At 41.6% G+C, this 22,817-nt stretch overlaps 1 protein-coding gene across 2 annotated transcripts; it reads left to right on the top strand.

The window, feature by feature from the left end:
- Window positions 1-17,697: 17,697 nt before the first annotated feature.
- Window positions 17,698-20,002, top strand: ARL4A (ADP ribosylation factor like GTPase 4A). Of its 2 annotated transcripts, none has more exons than XM_053609513.1 (2): window positions 17,698-17,901; window positions 18,999-20,002. In XM_053609513.1, the coding sequence occupies exon 2, from the start codon at window positions 19,086-19,088 to the stop codon at window positions 19,686-19,688; it is 603 nt and encodes a 200-aa protein (XP_053465488.1). In that variant the 5' UTR covers window positions 17,698-17,901; window positions 18,999-19,085; the 3' UTR covers window positions 19,689-20,002. The 2 variants fall into 2 exon arrangements, with proteins under 2 accessions (XP_053465488.1, XP_053465487.1); XM_053609512.1 differs by lacking the exon at window positions 17,698-17,901 and adding an exon at window positions 18,474-18,592.
- The last annotated feature ends 2,815 nt before the right edge of the window (window positions 20,003-22,817 follow it).

The raw sequence follows: 22,817 nt of genomic DNA, 5'->3' as shown, positions 1-22,817 counted from the left end.
TTCCTTTTCCCTCTATTTTTACTCATTTTTTGCCAGTGTAATCTTGGTAAAGCACATATCTTAGACTGTCCATCTTTAATTGAAAAAAACAAAAAACCTTTGATGTGTGTTCATTATGTGATGAGTATAACTCACTTCATGAGCTTGGGGCTTAGGAAAGTAACCACTCTTGTTTGATCAAAATAAACCACCTCGTAATCAAATATTGAGCTAGCAGGACACCAGTATTTTTTTAAAGCTCTCCTCTCTCACTGAATGATTTCATAACCGTAAGAATTTAATTTAAAAGGCCGATCCTTGGGTGGCACCTATGGATTAATGGGTAGGGTGCTGGCCCCAAATACCGAGGGTGCGATTTCAAACCTGGCCCCAGCCAAACTGCAACAAAAAAATAGCCGGAGCATTGTGGCCAGGGCCTGTGGTCCCAGCTACTCGGGAGGCTGAGGCAAGAGAATTGCCTAAGCCCAGGAGTTGGAGGTTGATGTGAGCTGTGATGCCACGGCACTCTACTGAAGGGGCGATAAAGTGAGACTCTTGTCTCTACAAAAATAAAAAATAAAAAGCCGATCCTACTTTCAAATGCTTGTGATGACAAAGTACACAGTAATATATCCAGTTTTCCAGCAGCCTCTGTTTTTCAGCCACTATTGTTTCAATCTGTACCACAGTGCTGCTGTTCCAAACCAAGTCTTACTATCCTAGGCACTGTTGAAAAGGACTTTGCAGAGGCTGCGTGTTCTGACACAAGGAAGAGTGAGCCCACACCCAGAGTAGGCAAAGCTTTTCTTTCCTTCTTCTTTTTTGTTTTTTAACTGTTGGGGATTCGTTGAGGGTACAGAGAACCAGGTTACACTGATTGCATTTGTTAGGAAAAGTCCCTTTTATGATTGTGTCCTGCCCCCAAAAGGTGTGTCACACACCTTGACTCCCCACCTCCCTCCCTCCTTTCCTCTCTCTGCTCTCCCCTTCCCCCACCCCTTACCATGTACTAGATCATTAATTGTCCTCATATCAGAATTGAGTACATAGGATTCTTGCTTCTTCATTCTTGTGATGCTTTACTAAGAAGAATGTGTTCCACTTCCACCCAGATTAATACAAAAGATGTAAAGTCTCCATCTTTTTTAATGGCTAAATAGTATTCCATGGTATACACAGCTTGTTAATCCATTCCTGGGTTGGTGGGCATTTAAGTTGTTTCCACATGTTGGCGATTGTAAATTGAGCTGCAATAAACAGTCTAGTGCAAATGTCCTTATGGTAAAAGGATTTTTTCTTCTTCTGGGTAGATGCCCAGTAATGGGATTGCAGGATCAAATGGGAGGTCTAGTTTGAGTTCTTTGAGGATTCTCCATACTTCCTTCCAGAAAGGTTGTGTTAGTTTGCAGTCCCTCCAGCAGTGTAAAAGTGGGACTTCTACAGGCAGGGTTTTTATAACCCTCCTCCTTCTCAGCCCTGAGCAACCATTAATACATTTTATGTCTCTATGGATTTGCATGTACTAGACAGTTCATACAAATGGATTCATGCAATAATCCAATTTCTTCTTTGTGGCTGACTTCTTTCAAGTTTTATCTATGTTATAGCATGAATCAGTTCTTTTATTGCCATTTTTTGTTTATATTTTGTGTATCCATTCATCGGTTGATGGACATCTGGGTTGTTTCTACTTTTTGGCTATTATAAAAACTGCTGCTATGAACAGTCACACACAAGTTCTTGTGTGAACGTAGTTTTTTGTTTGTTTGTTTGTTCTCTTGGGTATATACTTAGGAGTGGATATGTTAGCCTTTGGAGCAATTGTCAGAAAGTTTTCCAAATGGGCTGCACTTTCTATATGCTAGAAAGACAGAGTGAGGAAGGACTTTTGGATTCATCCACAGAGTATACCAGAACTAGGTCTCATCTCTGTCCAAACGCTGATGTTAATCCATATCCTCATCCCAGGCCCCCCTTCTCTTATGGAAGGAAGTTCCCACTTGGGGCTCTTTTCTGCTATAGAGCTTACTCACACAATGTAATAAAATACAATAAATACAACTTTAAAATAAATTAAGGTATAGAAGACTGTTTGCATTAATGATATATTGGATTAGACTTTGTAACTTTCACACAGTATAAAGCTCATTTAAGTTTTATAATAGTTTCCACAGGAAACAAAAACATTATTTATAGATTAATAGATATACTAATATTCAAGCACACTTGACATACTTCGTCTTTTTTTAAACAAACTTTTCTAATCTTGAACTTTCTAATTAAGAAAGAAGTTTCTAGGACTTTTGTTTTTCATCAGAAACTGAGGACTTACAGAATAAAACAAAGATTCTACCTGATATAATTTTAAAATAAATGGCAGCTCAAGCTGTCTTTAAATGTTAATGCTGAAATAATAAAAAAGTAGTTAATTATGTTATTGAATATCATAAATTTGTTATCCCTCAGAATTAGTAAATTATATTAAAACTACTTGACTTAGCCTTTGTTTTACCACCTGCCTAACCCGGTCAGCTCCTCCACTGCCAATACACACACAGGAGCACGCACACATTCTCTCTCTCTCTCATTAGGGCATTGGACTAGAGAGACAGCAGTGTGTGTGTGGGGGGGTGACAAGGGGTCAGGTGTGGATATATGTGGCAACAAGACTTGCTGTTGGATTATGTATGATGCATGAGGACACGTTCTTGCTCTCAACTGGTTTCCAATGAATAAAAAATACTGAGTCTGAGGAGCAAGCTGAGTGGTTATTTGAGGTGCTTGTCTGCCATTCTATTGTGGAGTTCAAGAAAGAGGTCCAGGTTGAAGACAAATTGGACAGAATACAATGTGTTTAAATTCCTGGTATTGGATGAAATTACCTAAGGAGAAAATATAGGAAAAGATTTAAGGGCTGAGCCTCAAGTCTGAGGACATGAAAACCTGTGACTGAGGGATTAAAATGTTCATGACAGAAGATAGATATGCTCAAAGGTCTGGACAGGACTTGAACATAAAATACAACACACAATATTAGTTAAAAGTGGAAAGAATCAAATTTATCTGTTCTGAGGTATAACCCTATTGAGGCCCTGTTGGACTGGACGTGCTCACTGTCAATCATCCCAGCGAGAGGCATATCCAAAGTCAGGACATAGAAAGCAAGCCTTGCCTGTGGTGGGCATGACATCTTTCTACCACTGGGCTTCTTGACAGTAGGGCCTGGACTCAGGTGTGGAGAGGCATGTGAAGGGCCTCCCAGATAAGAGGTAAGATGTTCTGTGACTTGGAATTAGTTGGAGACAAGCCTTATGTTGCCTTCAAGACATATCAGGAGGAGGACTTGCACTTGTGGACTTAGAGAATTCCTATCTAGGCTCCGTTCTAAGTGAGTTTGGAGTTGAACTTCCCTTTTTCATTTTCTTTCTAAAGTCTTATAAAAAATTGTACCCTTGCTGGCTCAGCCCCTGTAGCTCAGTTGCTAGGGTGCCAACCACATACACTGGAGCTGGTGGGTTCTAATCCAGCCTGGGCCTGCCAAATGACATGATGACTACAACCAAAAAAAAAAAAAAAAAAAAAAAGCTGGGCACTGTGTTGGGCACCTGTGGTCCCAGCTACTTGGGAGGCTGAGGCAAGAGAATAGCTTAAGCCCAGGAGTTTGAGGTTACTGTGAGCTGTGATGTCACAGCACTTTACTGAGGATGACACAGTGAGACTCTGTCTCAAAAAAAAAAAATTGTACCCTTGCTTTATGCTGTTATGAATCAAAGTGAATTAATCCACAAATGTACTTCCCAGATATAGTGGATAAGAAAATAGACTCTGGAGCCTGATACAGGGGGGAAAAACATCCCTGCTCCACTGATTGTCAACCGAAAAATCAGGAGGTGAATTAACTAGTTTCGGTGAGAGAAGACAAGAACCAGATGTATGTACCAGAAATGGAAATGGAAAGATAAATAGGGATTAAAGAAAGATTGCTAGCTAATCATAAGTGAGACACAGAAGAATTTTTTAAATGACTCTGAGACGTCTACTTAAGACTACTGAATAGGGCAGCACCTGTGACTCAGTGAGTAGGATGCTGGCCCCATATACCGAGGGTGGTGGGTTCAAACCCAGCCCCAGCCAAACTGCAACAAAAAAATAGCTGGATATTGTGGCAGGGGGTGACTGTAATCCCAGCTATTCAGGAGGCTGAGGCAAGAGAATCGCCTGAGCCCAAGAGCTGGAGGTTGCTGTGAGCTGTGATGCCACAGTACTCTACTGTGGGTGATAAAGTGAGACTCTGTCTCCAAAAAATAACAATAAATATATATTTTAAAAAAGACTACTGACTAGATTACCATCAACCACAACAAGACTAAAAGAGGAAGGCCACCTTTAGCTGGGTTGATAACAAAATTGAGAAAGGATACCCGGAAAAAGTGAGGTCTAAGAGAACAGAGGTCTTCTCAAGGAAAGCCTAAGGATACACCTGGGTGGCTAGTGCCTGTGGCTCAGTGAGTAGGGCGCTGGCATACACTGCGAGTGGTGGGTTCAAACCTGCCCCCGGTCAAACTGCATTAGCCGGGTGTTATGGCAGGTGCCTGTAGTCCCAGCTGCTCAGGAGGCTGAGGCAAGAAAATTGCTTAAGCCCAAGAGTTGGAGGTTGCTGTGAGCTGTAATGCTACAGCACTCTACCAAAGGGCGACAAAGTGAGACTCTGTCTCAGAAAAAAAAAAAAAAAATACACCTGCATGGTCCTTCCCATGGTGACTCACTTCTTAGGAATTAGTAGAAACTTAACTTCCTGGAACCTGGAAACTACCTCTTACTTCTGTTTCTGTAAAAGCCAGAGCCTGCTTCTCCAGCTTGATTCAAATTGACCAATGAGAAAGGTACTCATGGGCCAGAACTTTTTGACTGGGGATAAAAAGGAGAGGCCTGAACCAGTCTGAGAGCATAGCCATTTTGAATTCACACTTAGCCAAGAGCAGCAAGACAGAAAACATTCTGCCCATGCTGATTAGTAATGAATGTATTATTAGCAAATGAATGTGGTCTTCATTGTCCCTGTGCCAAGTGAGGCAGCACGGTGTTTTTTTGTTATTTGTTTTTTTTCAAGACAGAGTCTCACTTTGTCACCCTGGGTAGAGTGCTGTGGCATCACAGCTCATAGCAACCTCCAACTCCTGGGCTTAAGCGATTCTCTTTCCTCAGCCTCCCAAGTAGCTGGGACTACAGGCTTCCGCCACAATGCCTGGCTATTTTTTAGTTGTATTTGTCATTGTTGTTTGGCGGGCCCAGGCTGATTCAACCCTGCCAGCTCCAGTGTATGTGGCTGGCACCCTAGCCACTGAGCTACAGGTACTGAGCCAAGGGTGTATTTTTTTCACTCCAAGAGGGGTCATATGGTTGTGATCAGGCTGCTTTTCTCTAATTTTGCCAGAGTCCAGAGGATGTGGTCTGGAAAGGCCTGTTTGCCCAGGCCTAGAAAATGGGGGTCCCTGTCCAGCTTTGAATAGGGGAAACCCTGTATCATTCAGTTACAAGCAAAAGAAAATAAGGTAACCCCCGAAGTCTGCATGTTGAAATCCTAACTTCCAAGCTGACTATATTAAGAGTAGGTCATTGGGGTGGAGTCCTTCTGAGAGTGAAATGCATGAGAGGGAGACACCTCGTCCTCTTGCATCACGTCAGAACAAACAAAGTAGATGCCCTCTATGAGGAAATGGACTCTCATCACACATTTAATCTACCAGGGCCTGGACCTTGAACTTCCTGGCCTCCCAAACAGAGAAATAAATTTCTTTTTTTTTAAACCACCTATGGTATTTTGTTAACAGCAGCCCAAATGGACTAAGGCAGTAGATAATTAAGTTTCGAACGTGGTGGTTATGAAAGAAGGTATTTTATTCCCAAATGTGTTTCTTTATGTATGTTGAGATGGCTGTTCAGAGAGCCAACAAACAGAAGTAGCCCTGCAAAGCTGACTTTTGTAGGGAAGATTTGCATCTGTACAAAATCTGCATAGATGGAGCCAGACCTTCCCTTGTTGGCAACTAGGAAAGGTTAACTGAGAATATGATATTTTTAAATGTCAGGAAGAAATCTACCATCTGGTCTCTTTGAGGGCTGCTACCTGGGAGGTTCCATTTAAATAACAAGATCACCTTGGCTATCCAGGCCTCCTCTTCTCCCACTCCTACAACCTGTCTTGCCACTATAACCTCACTTGCCACCATAACTTGTTTATGCTCTGAGCCCCCTGTTCTTTCTAAAATATTAAGATGGTATACAAGCTTCTGCACATCATTGAGAGGTTGGGGTAATCACGCTGTAGTTCTCCCTGCTACCCCTATATACACATTAATAAAATATGCCTTTTCTCTAATTAATCTTGGCCCCTACAAGTATTAGGCCCAAGAATTCAAGAGGCAGTTGGAAATGAAGCCTAGCTCAATAAAGCTTTCTGACTATAGAGTTATGAAGCATAAAAAGTTTCATGAATGTGCACTCTGGAAGGCCAAAGTGGGTGGATCACTTGAGCTCACGAGTTCAAGACCAGCCTGAGCAAGAGTGAGACCCCATCTCTACTAAAAAAAATGAAAAACTGAGCCAAGAGGATTGCTTGAACCCAAGAGTTTGAAGTTTCTGTGAGCTTTGATGCCATGGCACTCTACCAAGGGCGACAAAGTGAGACTGTCTCAAAAAATAAAATAAAATAAATTCCATGAGTATGAATGATATTGATATAGTTCTTTGGATATACAAAATGTACCCAATTTTCTTTTATCATTTGGAACTCAGAAAAATATTATTATTTTTTTTTTTTGTAGAGACAGAGTTTTACTTTATTGCCCTCGGTAGAGTGCCGTGGCGTCACACAGCTCACAGCAACCTCCAACTCCTGGGCCTAGGTGATTCTCTTGCCTCAGCCTCCTGAGCAGCTGGGATTACAGGCACCCGCCACAACGCCTGGTTATTTTTTTGTTGCAGTTTGGCTAGGGCTGGGTTTGAACCCACCACCCTCGGAATATGGTGCCAGCACCCTACCCACTGAGCCACAGGTGCTGTCCCAGAAAAGTATTCTTTTTGTAGAACTGAAACCATCCTTACAAATTGATGAAGGGGTGCAAAGCAAGAATTAGAATAAAACCAAGAATTAGGGTAAGTGAGAGCACATGTAGTGAGAATAAGATGGAGTCAGTCAGGCTAGGGCTGAGATGACACAGTGGGTCTGGCCTGTTTAGGTCCTATATGACTTCACCTTATGTCTTCCATTCTTTCTGCTAGGTTAAATTTGGCTTTAACCTAAAAGTGTATATCTTGAGTAGTTTAAGGCAATTGATTTAGGAGATTAACTTTTGCATCTACTAAAAATAGAAAAATTGAGGCAAGAGGCTCACTTGAGCCCGAGCTGGAGATTGCTGTGAGCTATGACAACGAGGCACTCTACCCAGGAGGAAGCCTGAGACTCTGTCTCAAAAAAAAAAAAAGAAAGAAAAAAGAATGTTGGGTGGTGCCTGTGGCTCAGTGGGTAGGGTGCTGGCCCCACCTATACCTAAGGTTGTGGGTTCAAACCCATGCCCAACTGAACTGCAACCAAAAGAAAAAAAAATAGCCGGGTGTTGTGGCAGGTGCCTGTAGTCCCAGCTACTCTGAAGGCTGAGGCAAGAGAATTGCCTAAGCCCGGGAGTTGGAGGTTGCTGTGAGTTGTGTGACGCCATGGCACTCTATGGAGGGCGATAGACTGAGACTCTGTCTCTTAAAAGAAAAAGAAAAGGAAAAGAATGTTGTTAAATGGATCATGGGTTACATCAATTATTGTTTATTGTGGGTCGTGGGTTACAGTGATTATTGCTGTTTAAGATAAAGGTATTAGGTTGGCCAAACTAACCCTATCTTGAAAAGCCATTTTGTAAGACTCTGTTACCAGTGGACATCACACAGATAAGAGAGACAAGCGGCAGGCTCCTCCTTGCACCAGCCCAATTACAGACTTACCTGAAAGAAATATGCTGACATTCTGATAAGAAGAATCTGCTGGCAGAGTCCCTATAACATCTTTGATTCTTTGACATCCTGATGACATCCTCCACAGCCATTGGGCAGCTATGTAAGACCCTGCTCCTTCCTAAACTGCCCCTCCCACCATTTACACCCAAGTGTCAAAATAAACAATGCCCTCTTTGGTCTTGAGCATTCTGATCTGTTCCTTTCTTCAGTTTTTACCTATCAAAAGATTGGTATGGTTCTTGCTTTTAACTTTCATGTATAAAACTGTGATTTTGGAAATGTAAGAACATAACAGTCTTGGAGAGGCTACTCTCAGAATTGTTGGTCTTTTGACAAAGTCTGTTGGACCTATCCCTATCTCTGCATATTGGCAGATAGTGACAAATGGTTAGACCCTCTTCCTCTGGTAACATAAAGGCCCCCAAAACTCTGTGAAGGAACCCACTTAGCTAAAACAATGATAATAATCAGCCACTGTCCCCACATTTGCCTGATGATAGTCACTGTCCCCTTGTTTGCATCTCTATAATTGCTATTCTGCACATAGATGATAGCCATAGAGATTTTTAACTTTTCTCCATAATAACATTATCTTCTAGGTCCTGTATTCCAGTGAAATGAATGACCCACTCAGACCAAGGAACTGACTCAATGGTCTTGGACCCCACCCAAGGCCCTGCACTGCATTTCAGTTGATCAGCTGACCCACCCAGTGACCCTACCAAAGAACTGCTGATTACACCTTAAAATTAGCCAATTAGCAGACCCAGATTGCCTAACCCTCTGTCTACCAACTGTCTTTAAATACCCTATCCCCCAATTCTTTAGGGCATCTTTGGAGGTGACTTTGAGAGAATTCTCCCATTTCCCTGCTTAGTGCTATGCAGAATAAACCCTCTTCCTGCTGTTCATACAGGATTCAACTCAGGGTTGGACAGGGATCCCCCCATTCTCTAGGCCCAGGTGAGCTCAGAAATCAGACCCCCATTTCCAGGCACAAACAGGATGCCTTTTCTAGGCCATTCCCTCTGGGTTCTAACAAGGTCATGAACAAAGCAGCTTGAGTCATTTTGGGGTTAGTTCCACCTTGAGTAGGGAGCACACACCCTAATCCCTTCTCAGAGACAAAAAAACTCTAAGGACCTGATAACCTTGCACTAGTGGAGGAGGAATCACATTCATTCATTTTTAAATGCACTCATTAACTTTGAAAAGATGTTTTTCCACCTACCAAGTCCTGGCCAAAATGTAATAAGAACCTGACAAAGAACCTGAGAGAGACTTCCAACTTAGGTCTTCCCCTTTGCCAGAAGCTCTGGTGCTTTTTACTGTTTCTGTATTCCTTTCTGTCTAATAAAAATCCTGTCTTACCACTGATCTGTGGTCCATGGGTTCATTCTTTGAATCCCCAAGACCAAGGACCTACTGATGAAGAAATTCTGCCATGACTGTGAACCTGCTATCTCTGAAAGCGCATGTAGTGAGAATCAGATGGAGTCTGTCAGGCTGGAACAGACGTGACACGGCTGGTCTGCTCATCTCCTGTCTCACTCATTCTTACTGTTTTGTAAATTTTGCCCCCAGCCTAAAGATGCCCATCTTGAATAGTTTAGGTATTAACTTTTTAATTGGAAATGTTATAATAGATTGTCACTGAGTTGTGCTAACCCTTCAAGATAAGGGTTATTGTGATCTTTGCTGTCATCCACTATGTATGAAAGTGTAATTTTGGAAATAAAACAGAACAATCTTAGAGAGGCTACTCTCACTGCTCCAAAATCTCTAGCTTTCTGGCAAAGTTTGGTGGACCTATCCTCATTTCTGCATAATGACAGGTGGCCTGACCCTCTTCATCTGGTAACAGAACATCATATCTGGGACCACATACTCAAAAAATGGTCTTTCACGGGTTACAATTTCCCACATGATTATGTGATTAGACAAAGTAGTCAGTGACAACAGAATTTTGTGATAACTGAAAACTGTGCAATGAAAAAATACTTAAAAATCCTGTAATGTATACATATATCAAAATATAATGTTGTATACCACATGCAATCTTTTATCAACTAAAAAAATTAAACAAATGAACAAAAATATGGCCAAGATATTTGTGCAAACATATACTGAGAAAAAAATCAACCATCTCATAAAAGCTAGGAATAGAGATGAAAGTGTACTAGCAAATTTGAAAGCACATATAGTAAGAATAAGATAGAGTCTGTCAGTCTGTCAGTCTGGGGCGGACATGACACAGCTCATCTTCAACTCCAGTCTCTCATTCTTACTGTTTTGTAAATTCAGTTCCCATCCTAAAGATGCCCATGTTGAATAGCTTAAGAATTAACTTTTAAATGGAAAGTGTTGTAATAGATTGTCAGTGAGTTTTGCTGATTATTACTTAAAATAAGGGTTATTGTAGTCTTTGCTTTAGAAAAATTGATTTAAGAAATTAACTTTAGAATTGAAAATGTTGTAATAAAAATTGTCCCTGAGTTGTGATTATTTAAAATTAAGGTGATTGTAGTCTTTACTGTGAACCATTACGTTTAAAACTGTAATTCTGGGACTAGAATTCACTCTCTCCAGAATCGCTGGCCTTCTGACAAAGAAAGTTTGATGTACCTATCCCCATCTCTGAATATTGGCTAATAATGACAGATGGGTGGATCCTCTTTGTCCAGTAACATTTCTAGATACTGGATTTCTCTTGGGCAGAGGGTAGATGAACTTGGCTGGGTGAAAACAGAACACCTTTGCTTCCCATAGGAAATCTCCTCTTTTGGAATTGCTCATAGTTTTGTGTCTCCGTGTTTTGTATGTATACTGTTGCTTCTACCTTCTATTCTCTTCTCCCTTGTCTGGTTATTGCTTCTCTTAATATCCAGCTCAAAAATGACATTTCTCTGTTCAGCTACCCTGAATGTGTCAGATAAAGTTTGCATAAGTATAGGACTTGATAACTCTTTTTTTTTTTTTTTGGAGATGAAGTCTTGCTTTTTTTGCAGGAAGACCAGGCCCAATGGAGAGAAAGAGCACCCAAACACCATGTTTAAAAGAAGAAGGACTTTATTTAAACTGGTGAAGGGATGGCATAGAATTCAAAACACCCATGCTCCCTGACTGGTTCAGTCTTTTCCTTTTTATCCCCAGTCAAAAAGTCCTGGCCCACGGATAGACACCTTTCTTGTTGGTCAGTCTGAATCAAGCTGGAGAAGCGGGCGCAGGCTTTTACAAAATTGGAAGTTTCCAGGTGCCAGGAAGTTAAGTTTCTATAAATTTCTACGAGCTGAGTCACCATGGGGAGGCTCACACAGGTGTATCCTTGGGGTCTCCTTGAGAAAACCTCCATCCTCTTAGATCTTACTTTTTCCAGGTATCCTTTCTTACTTCAGCACCTTGAGTACAGTGCAGTGGTGTTACGAAGCTTACTACAACTTCAAACTCCTGGGCTCCACAGACATGCCGGCCTCAGCCTCCTGAGTAGCTGGGATGGTAGACACGCACTAGGATGTCTGGGTAATTTTTTCAAATTTTGGTAGAGAAGGGAGTCTCAATCTTGCTTAAGCTGGTCTGAAACTTCTGACCTCAAGCAATCCTGGAATGCTAGGATTTCAGAATAGTTACTTTAATTTTACTCTGCAGAAGTCCTATTGAAGAGCAAAGAAACTGTGTCCTTATGAGCCTATGTGTCTATCACCTCCTTAAACCAGACTAGTTCCTTAAACCAGAGACCAAGTCTTCTGCTTACCTAGACCTTCAACTTGAAAAATTCTAATAAATATGCTTGCAAAGGAAGTGAGGTATCCTGAAAACATATAAATATATAACATATATATGTGGAATGACAAAGGTCAGAAGGAAACATTAGTTAATTTCAGAATGTGCATGCTTAAACTTATGTGCATGGTAAAAATCAGATTATAGAATAGATAAAAAATGCTACAGAGACCGGATGTGGTATGAGTCTTCATATTTAATTCACTTAAAGGAAACAAAAAAATTGTTTCCCAGTTGTAATTGTTGGAGGTTGGTACTGGTTCCCCAAACTCAGTTAACCTCGTTTGATTACTTGGCTGAGCTAGACAGTTCAACAGAGGCATGGCAGTAATTAAAAGCAAAAGTGATTGGAAACTGAAAATAAAACTGGAGCGGCTCAGGCAGTGTGGATAGAAAGCAAAAGCAACCTACATAAGTTTCAGGGTAACAAAGAGAGATCTGATTTAGGAAGAACAAACAGAAAGTTTAGAGCACTTCCTAAGAGTGTTGGAAGTGGGTCCCTCTCATGTTGGAGAGAAGGTCAAAGAGACACCAATTTAATGGCAGCATGGGCGGTATAAATACCCCTTCCTCTCAGTTTGAAATTGAAAGCACATATGGTGAGAATGAGATGGAGTCTGTCTGGCTAGGACAGACATGACACAGCTGGTCTGGTCAGTTTAGGTCCTGTCTGACCTTCACGCCCTGTCTCCCATTTACTGTTTTATAAATTTAGCTCCTACCCCAAAGATGCCTATCTTGAGTAGTTTAGGTGAAGTGATTTTGGAGATTAACTTTTGAATTGGAATGTTGTTTTGGGTTATGGATTATACTGATTATTGTTTACTATGGGTCATGAGTTCTGCCCATTATCGTTCAAGATCAGGGTTAACACTGTCTTCACTCTAAACTTAAACATATAAAACTATAATTTTGGAAATGGAAGAACAGAACAGTCTTGGGTGAGGCTACTCTCACTATTCTCCAGAATCCCAGCCTTCTCACAAAGTTTGGTGGACCTAATCTCTTCTCTACATATTGGCTGATAGTGACAGGTGGCCGGATCCTCTTCCTCCTGTAACAAAATTAATTTTTCATTGGTTTCTTTACACCATCGGGTAGTAATGCCCTTTGCTACTGGTCATTGATTGTCTCTTTGTATTGGTCATTGGCTACATACGTTACCTCACATACATATTCTTTTTTATTTTTTTTGTTGAGGCAGAGTTCCACCCTGTGCCCTGAGCAGAGTGCAGTGGCATAGCTCACTGTAACCTCAGACTCTGGCTGTGGGCATCCTGCTGCCTCAGCCTCCGAGGCCGCTGGGATTACAGGTGCTCACCGCTGTGGCTGGCTGGGTTTTTGCATTTTTTTCATGAGTCGGGCTCAGACAAGCATTGAACTCCTGAGCTCAAGCAGTCCTCTCGCCTCAGCCTCCCACAGTGCTGGGATTACAGGCGTGAGCCACCGTACCGGCTTTTTTTGAGACAGAATTTCATTTTGTCACCCTGGGTAGAGTGCGGTGGCATCACAGCTCACAGCAACCTCCAGCTCTTGGGCTTAGGCAATTCTTTTGCCTCAGCCTCCCCAGTAGCTTGAACCACAGGGGCCTGCCACAATGCCCGGCTATTTTTTTTTTTTTTTTGTTGTTGTTGTTGAAGTTTGGCTTGGCCGAGTTTTCACCCACCACCCTCAGTATATGAGACTGGCGCCCTATTCACTGAGCCACAGGCACCGCCCCACATACACATTCTTAGGGGCCCTTCAGACTTCCTGGTTCAGCAGGCCAGGTTTTCCTCCTACGACCTCCCTTGAATCCCCTTTCTTTGTGTCCCTTCTCAGTAGTTATATGAAAGGAGAAACCCGTTTCTTCTTTTTTTTTTTTTTTTGGCCAGGGCTGGGTTTGAACCCGCCACCTCTGGTATATGGGGCCGGTGCCCTACTCCGTTGAACCACAGGCGGTGCCGAGAAACCCATTTCTTATGACTAGTATTTCCTCCAAATGTTTGTTCATTAATTATCTAGAATACTTAAATACTTAAATAAATACTTAAAATGTAGATCACTGGCACCTCTTCTGATTAATCTGATTTGGGAGGTCTGGAATAGAAACTAGGAACATATATATTTACAAGCACTACTAAGCAATTCTCCTTGTTAGCCAAGTTTGGAAAACTATGACAAAGGCAGGGGTTCACAGAGTCTCTAATATCTCAGGAATTTTTTCATGGTGCCTCATGCCTAATGAAATATCAAAAGATCCCATTTATTTTACGCCCTTTTTTTTTTTTTTTTTTTTGAGGCAGAGCTTCAACCTGTTGCCCTGGGTAGAGCGCTGTGACATCACGGCTCACAGCAACCTCTAACTCCTGGGCTCAAGCAATTCTCCTGCCTCTGCCTCTCAAGAAGCTGGGACTACAGGCATCCGCCATAACGCCCAGCTATTTTTTAGTTGCAGCCATCTTTGTTGTTTGGCTGCCCGGGCTGGATTGGAATCCACCAGCTCAGGTGTATGTGGCTGGCGCCTTAGCTGCTTGAGCCACAGGTGCTGAGTCTATTTTATGCTATTTCAGATTATTAATGGGGTACATACATTTTGGTTACATAGTTGGCTTTTGTATGGTTAAAGTCAGAGTTATAGGTGTGTCCTTCACCTGGAAAGTGTGCTATATGCCCATAAACAGAACCAAACAACTTAACAGGTCTAGTTTTTAACATAATTCAACAGATATCACTGTTTTTTCTCAAAAAGTTAAAGTATCCCACAGAACCCCTAGGAATTCCCTGAGGCACCCTAGGACATACCAGCACAGTTTATGAGCTACAGCCTACAGGGAACCTTTTCCCGCCTGGCATGGTATATAAATAAAGTATCTAAATGGGCATTCTATAGGAAGACTGTCCAACCACGTGGATGTGTTCTACAAATTTTATTACTTTTTATATCATTTGTCGCTGTTTTCATACAGTTTTATTTGTAGAACAGGCTACCAAACATTTTTCTATACAGGCAGTGAACAAACACTTTAATCTCTGTGGTGCACAGATAGTCTCTACTGCGTACTTTCTTACCCATTTTCTTGAAGTATTTAAACACAAAAAACATTCTTATCTCCTGAATTTGACCCACTGATTGTATGTAGTTCACCAATCACTAATGTAGTTGAAAACCTATGGTATAATATTAAAGTGCAATTTAGTTATTTTTCAAGACTGAAAGAGCATAGTGTTTTTCTTTTTTCCTTTTATGCCCCAGGAAAGACTGCAGAAATGCACCTTGGCAAGGAATACTTGAAGGGCCTACTTGATTTCAAAGTTATTAATAGAGGGCTGTCTTGGAATTTCATTATTCTAAATTATTGATTTAAAAAGAAATAATTCAAAAGTTATTCCAGTTTGGAAAGAATCCCTGTTCTAAGAAAGGAGATTAGTTATTGCATTAAGCCCTTTATCACTTACTTGCAGACTACTGTATCCACAACTATCACTAAGGCAATCCTTAGTTTATATTAGATTTAATAAATAATAGAATATTCCATTTAGGATTTCTAGCTCTTATTCAAAATGAGTTTTGCTGTCTTGAAACTATGCATTGCGTTTAGTCCTTAGGTTTTGTCAGCTATTTTGAAAATTCAGTATAACAATAGGTTTTGTCAGCTACTTTAAAAATCCCTGTATTCCTATACTAGTCATAAAGGACACAAAATATCATGGGCAATAGTTTTCTTGAGAAAAATCAGAACATTTTTTGAGGAAACTCAATCCTTATTTAAAAAGAAAAAAATAGATTTTTTAAAAAAGTGTACCATATAGATTCGTGCAAGTTACAATCTCTTACATTCTCCACCGAAGTGTTTATTGAAGCTCTCCCAGAACTGTAAATCTGTACTCTTCTTTTACCCTGTCACAAGCACTCTGAAATTAACACTGATCACATTTTGTAAATTCATGATACAATTTAGTTACTTTCTTTTCTCCTACACAGACCCCATTCTACCAGAGCACAGAAAATGGTTTTATTTTTGTTTCTGACAGTGTCCATTTTGCTCACCATTCTCTCCCCAAACACGCAGAAGAATGGTGCCCACTGCCTATTAGGTGTTCAATAAATATTTGCGTATTTATGGATCAGGACAAAATTACACGTAGAATCAGTCAATAGAAAGCATCAGGTGTTTAATGCTAGAAGTCTTAGATTACAAAAATTGCTATTTAATCTAGTTGTTCTGGATTATCAATTCCAGGACCAATATTAATTCCTTGGATCATAAGAAGTATCTATTAAATGGATTATAAATGTTCTACAAATAAAACCATATGAAAACAGCAACAAATGATATAAAATTTGTAGAACACCTCCACATGGTTGGACAGTCTTCCTACAGAAGGCCCATTTAGATACTTTATTTATATACTATGCCAGGCAGTAAAAGGTTCCCTGTAGGCTGTAGCTCATAAACTGTGCTGCTAGGTCCTAGGGTGCCTCAGGGAATTCCTAGGGGTTCTGTGGGATACTTTTAATTTTTTAAGGAAAAAACAGTGACATCTGTTGAATTATGTTAAAAGCTAGACCTGTTGTTTGGTTCTGTTTATGGGCATATAGCACACTTTCCAGGTGAAGGACGCCCCTATAACTCTGACTTTAACCATACTATGTAACTATGTAACCATACTAAGCCAACTATGTAACCAAAATGTATGTACCCCCATAATAATCTGAAATAAAAATAGCATAAAATAAATGGGATTTTTTTGATATTTCATTAAGCATGAGGCACCATGAAAACATTCCTGAGATATTAGAGACTCTGTGAACCTCTGCCTTTATTATAGTTTTCCAAACTTGGCTAACATTGTGAATTGCCTAGTAGTGCTTGTAAATATGTATGTTCCTAGTTCCTAGGATGTATATTCCTCTCAGATTGCATTTTCTCATCTGCAAAAAAATTTCTCAAAAATTTTGGGATAGGGGCTCGGGGCCTGTAGCTCAGCAGCTAAGGTGCGAGAAGAGTTCGAATACAGCCCGGGCCTGCCAAACAACAATGACACCTACAACCAAAATATAGCCTGGCGTTGTGGCCCGCGCCTGTAGTCCCAGCTACTTGGAAGGCTGAGGCAGAAGAATCCCTTAAGCCCAAGAGTTTGAGGTTGCTGTGAGCTGTGACGCAACAGCACTCTACCCAGGGCGACAGCCTGAGACTCTGTCTCAAAAACAAAACAAACAAAATTGGGATAGTTTCCACGCCTGTAGCTCAGTGGTTAGAGCGTGGGCCACATACACGGGACCTGCTAGACAACAATGACAACTACCACAAAATAGCTGGGCGCTGCCAGTAGTCCCAGCTACTTGGGAGGCTGAGGCAAGAGAATTGCTTGAGCCCAAGAGTTTGAGGTTGCTGTGAGCTGTGACACCATAGCTCTCCACCCACGGCGACAAAGTGAGAATCTGTCTCAAAAAAAAAAAAAAAAAAAAAATTGGGATTTTTCTACCCGTGCCCCCAGGTCCCGGGGATTCTGGAGGGCGCCAGCCCCATATGCCGGAGGTGGCGGGTTCAAACCCAGCCCCGGCCAAAAACTAAAAAAGAAAAAAGAAAAAAAAAAGGTGCGTTACCAACCCAGCAAGCTCCGGGCTGCTTAGGGCAAATTCTGAAATACTTCCACGTCGCCTCGTTATATAAAGGGACAGCCCGTCCAGTAGTCCCTGGAATCCCTGCCCTTACGTCACGTGGTCTCTGCCCAAAGGACGCCCTGCGGTGTCCTGAGGAAAGGCGGTTTAGGGCGGTGCCTGCTTGAGAAAGCCTCCCGCGAGCAACCGCTTCCCGGCAGTGGCCGGAAGCCCCACCCGACCTCGCAGGCAGCCGGAGCCGGGTGGGTTCGAACGTGACCTTGTTTTGGCGTTGCTAGGAGACCCGGCTCCTGCGCGCCCCCCACTGGCCGGAGCCCGGGCTACGCGCAGAAAGGGGGCGGGGCCACGGCAGGCGTTGGGAGCTGCCGGCGAGCACCGTTAGGGCTGCCTGGCTCGCGGCGCCCGCCCGGCGCCCCTGGCAGGGGTGACTTGCGTCCCCCTACCTCCCAGGCCTCGCCCACGGACAGGTGTCAGCGCGGCTCTCAAGCGGCTGAGAGACGTTGAGCCCGAACGAGGCAAGGACGGTTTGCCAGGTGAGCCGCAGCGGGAACCGAGGCTTGGGGGCCACGCCTTGCTGAGGGAGAAGAGCCGGCCGAGAGCGAAGGGCGAGGTGACGGGATCCTGCTGCAGGGAGGGTGGGCCTGCCCTGGTGGGGCCCGCAGCTTAGGCCTTTCGTGCCTGCGGGGTTGGCACCCCACAGCAGACACCCGCGGGCCAGCGGACAAAGGGTTAATACGCTAGCGGTGACTGCGGGCCCCGGATGTGAGAGCCCGGACTCCGCGGCAGTTGGCCGAGCCGCAGGTGCGCCAGGGCGGGCGGAGCCGGCGGCGACCTGGCCGTCCGAGGCTCCCCTTCCCCTGCAGGGGCCGCTCGGCTCCCTTTGAGAGCTCCTTGTTTTATAACTTAAGGGCAACAGGTGGTGCCGGTGGACCGAGAGAGAAAGCCCTGCTCCACCACGCTGGGAGCGGCAGTTACCTCACCAATTAGGGCGCGGGGGCGGGAGTTGCCTGTCTGCCCTGGGGCGGGTGACCAATGGGATTTCGGAACAAGGGTGGATAGTGAGGAGTGGGCGTGGTCAGAACCTGAGCCCAAGGTTTCTAGTTCCCCGGCCGCCAGAGCTGAAGCTGCTCTGAGAGCTAAGCAGAACCGACGCGGGGTCCTGCGCCCCGCGTAGAAGCGCCTGCCAATGCTTTTATCTTTGGGACCCAGACGCTAATTTGGGAGGTGAGACGTTCTTATTTGGGGGAATGGGGTGGTAAGAGTGATCTTGGGTATGGTGTTAAGCACTGGAATTAGATCCCCAAGATAGGATTATGTTATTAGTTCTCTGCCAAAAGAAGGCACTTGGGTGGTTAAGCCGATTTAGACCAGATACTGGTGACTGGGTGTTATCCGGAATGAGGTCTTTGAGGTTTGGGGACTCAGGGGCGCAAATTATGACAAGTGAATCAGAGCATTTTAATCACAATTATTCCGTCATTTGTCTTGGATTGAGTATGTTTCATATGTTATCTGGTTTGTTTACTGAAGTTTTAAATTTCTCATGTTGATTATTTTAGCAAGATTAGAGAAAATTCGTTTAAATCTATTTCATGAGAATAACTTATTCATTCCTCCCTTCCCGTTCCAGAAGTCTTATAGCTGATCACCTAGGAAGAGAAGTTCTAAAGCAATAAGAAGAAAGCATTTCAATTTGGGACACTTACTGCAGCTGGAAATGGGGAATGGACTGTCAGACCAGACTTCTATCCTGTCCAGCTTACCTTCATTTCAGTCCTTCCACATTGTTATTTTGGGTTTGGACTGTGCTGGAAAGACAACTGTTTTATACAGGCTGCAGTTCAATGAATTTGTAAATACTGTACCTACCAAAGGATTTAACACTGAGAAAATTAAGGTAACCTTAGGAAATTCTAAAACAGTCACTTTTCACTTCTGGGATGTAGGTGGTCAGGAGAAATTAAGGCCACTGTGGAAGTCATATACCAGATGCACAGATGGCATTGTGTTTGTTGTGGACTCTGTTGATGTCGAGAGGATGGAAGAAGCCAAAACTGAACTTCATAAAATAACTAGGATATCAGAAAATCAGGGAGTCCCTGTACTTATAGTTGCTAACAAACAAGACTTGAGAAACTCGTTGTCTCTTTCAGAAATTGAGAAATTGTTAGCAATGGGTGAACTGAGTTCATCAACTCCTTGGCATTTGCAGCCTACCTGTGCAATCATAGGAGATGGACTAAAGGAAGGACTTGAGAAACTACATGATATGATAATTAAAAGAAGAAAAATGTTGCGACAGCAGAAAAAGAAAAGATGAATATCAGCCTTTTATATCTGTGGAGTAGGTTTTTTCTGGTTTGATTTTGACAAATTGAAGAGTGTCTACAGTCTGGTTTGCCTGTCTGCCCTCCTGGATGCTATTAAAGCTTTGTTTTGTTGAACAATCAGATGCTCAACTCTGTTGCCTTGGGGAAGATGAATAAACACAGTGCTTCTTAAAGTGGTCTTTTCTCCCTGACCTGCAAATCTTTTGGTACTACCATTTTGGGAAGCCAAGCAAGGATAATAAATTGACCAGAACACAGTTGTGGAAATTTGACCTGAAGTTAGTGAAATAAAACTTTGGAGAGTATCTGCCTACTGTTTTGTGCTTATATCTTTTGCGGGGAAACCTTTGCAAGGGAATTGGATATGAGGATTTGTATGTTATGGTAAAATGCTAGTGAGTGGAAATGTTAAGGTAGATTAATATAAATGCAGTTATATTGATCACATTGGTCCAAAAAACCCTTTTATAAGGGACGAGGAAGGGTGTTGGTTTTTTAAATTTGGCCAAATGATTTTTGATGTTGTTCCAGAATCAAATAATTTAATGATATATCTTGATTCTCATTGTTTAAGTTGGCCTAACCTTAATGAAAATAAGATATTTGGGGTATATTCAAGTGCATGGTTTAGTTATCCTGACAAAGCATGTTTTGGTGTGTAGTCTTTTTAGAAATAGCTATGCATTTTTCTACACAGGTTTAAACCAACTTCTTTGGGGGATTTAGGGCAATTATAGAAATAGTTTGTTGTCAGAAGCACTTTCACTTGAAGAACCTAAAATAATTTACTTATGTAGTGAATAGGGGCATGTAAACTAATAAATGCATATGGATTTATGAAGAAAGCAATTGATGAATTCAGTCAAGAGGATGGAATTATATGATCTCTAAAATATTCCAGTTAAGAGATATTTGTTAATATTTGCTGGATGAAAACAGATAAATGGTTTTTCATATATTTTTGTAATGTGTTGGGAGGAGCAAAAGCTTTATAAAGAACACTGAATGTGCTGTGGAATGAAAATGTAAAAGATAACCCTATATGTGTTCTGAGCTTTAAGTTTTTGTTTACAAATTTAAGACTGTTACATAACTGTCCAGTCCTGATTATATGAAGGAAGAAATGGTACAGTACCACAGATGACAGAAAATGAAGGGGATAGTAGCAAAGCTGTTTATGAAGATTCATTGGTGCTGTTTACATTGGAATTGTAAAAACTCAATGAGGAGGAAAGACCTTTATCTTATTCTTAACCTGTGTGATATTATTAAATCAGCATACTTTGTATGTGTAAAGCCAACAGTTCTGAAAATCACCAGAAGAGATTCACTTTGCTAGTAGGATTTTGGTTATTTTAGTGGCACAACTGAGTTTTTGGAATCTTGATTCTTGTTACAAACAAAATGAAGTAGCTTCCTGTGGAGCTTTCATATGTTAAATGTACCTGCACTAGTGATGGTCACTTAGAATGTTTATATTTATAGAAATGTGGATAATAACTACCAATAAACTACATGAGGCACTAGGACACCAATGTTTGAGTTTGAGTTTTAATGTATTTTCACTTTTGCTGAAGCTTTTAACCATTTTGACCAGCTGGGCTATTTAGTCCTAGTAGTTTGGATATGCTCAGTTGTGACAATGATTGCAGGCTATTTTCTGGGAGCAACTTTTGTTTTTAATTCCTCACTGATACTGAAATCACATGTGCTCAAAACATGACTAGATCTGTGATTGGTTAATAACGTTTACTTAAAAAAAATAAGACCTATGTATTTATGTAGAATTTTAGTTAGCTGTTACTTTGTCTACTCCCTATATAAAATAGGGCTGTTTTATTTCTTAAAGTATCTCTTAAAAGTTTAAGTGTGTTGATCCCTATTTTGTAGCCTAAGAATTTAATAAGCAAATTCATATTCTCTAAGTTTTTCCTATTCAGTGAACAGCAACAACCCAAAATGGCAGGACATGGTGGGTCAATTCTGTAATCCTTGCGGGCGGTGGGGATTAAGACCAGCCTGAGCAAGAGCAAGACCCTGTCTCTACCAAAAAATAGAAAACTTAGGCCCAGGCATAGAAGTTGCTGTGAGTGAGGCTGATGCCATGGCACTCTAGCTTGTGTATCAGGGTGAGACTCTGTCTCAAAAAAAAAAAAGCAAAGTGAACCCTGTACAAGCCTTTATTTTTTGAGACAAAGTCTCACTCATTACCCAGGCTGAAGTGCCAGAGCAACCTCAAACTCCTGGGCTCAAGTGCTCCCCTTGTTTCAGCCTCCCAAGTAGTAGCCTCTCTTCCAGCACCTGGCTGTTTTCTGTTTTTGGTAGACACAGGGTCTGGCTCTTGCTCAGGTTGGTCTACAACTTCTGAGCTCACGTGATCTCTTGCCGTGGCCTTCCAGAGTACTAGGATTACAGGCATGAGCCACCACACTCGGCTGTATAAGTTTTTATTTATAAAAGACATTTTCAAGTATAAAACTCATAAGATTTTTCAATTTGCTAAGTTCAAGGTTCCTACTACTTACTCTAGCTATTAATGCCTTAGGATGATAAATCTCAAATTCTAGATTTGGACAGAGGTTTTATATCTAGGTTTTATTAAGGTATACATTTTGTAGAGCATATTTTAAAAAGTATTTTCTTATATTTGATGTTATATGGTTTACTACAAAATATTAATCAAGGACTGGACAACTTTGAATTCAAAGAACCAAGTTAAAACCTTTTGATGTTTAAAGAGACTTCCTGAAAGTTAAATGTCCAGAGTTTTCTAAAATGAATTTTAAATTATGACAAATTGGGTACTCAAGCCAGCAGAGATTCACTAGTTAATTACAGAAAAATGAACTAAATCCTTGTTGGAGGACAAAAAAATGAAGTTATTTGTCTAAATATATGTATATAGAGAGTGAATTCCTTCTCTAGAGATCAGCAGTTCTCAACCTGTGGGTTGTGACCACTTTGTAACAATGAAAATATATCCTGCATATCAGATATTTACATTACGATTCATAACAATAGCAAAATTACAGTTATGAAGTAGCAACGAAAATAATTTTATGGTTGGGGGTCCCTACAACATGAACTGTATTAAAGGGTCACAGCATTAGGAGGCATTA

This window comes from Nycticebus coucang, chromosome 11 (genome assembly GCF_027406575.1).
Source record: "Nycticebus coucang isolate mNycCou1 chromosome 11, mNycCou1.pri, whole genome shotgun sequence".
NCBI lineage: Eukaryota > Metazoa > Chordata > Mammalia > Primates > Lorisidae > Nycticebus > Nycticebus coucang.
Note: the sequence above shows the minus strand (reverse complement) of the source record. Positions and strands in the feature narration are given on the sequence as shown.

Bases quoted from the DNA above. Each gene is read 5' to 3' on its own strand.
- ARL4A (XM_053609513.1), top strand. From the start codon at position 19,086: ATGGGGAATGGACTGTCAGACCAGACTTCTATCCTGTCCAGCTTACCT.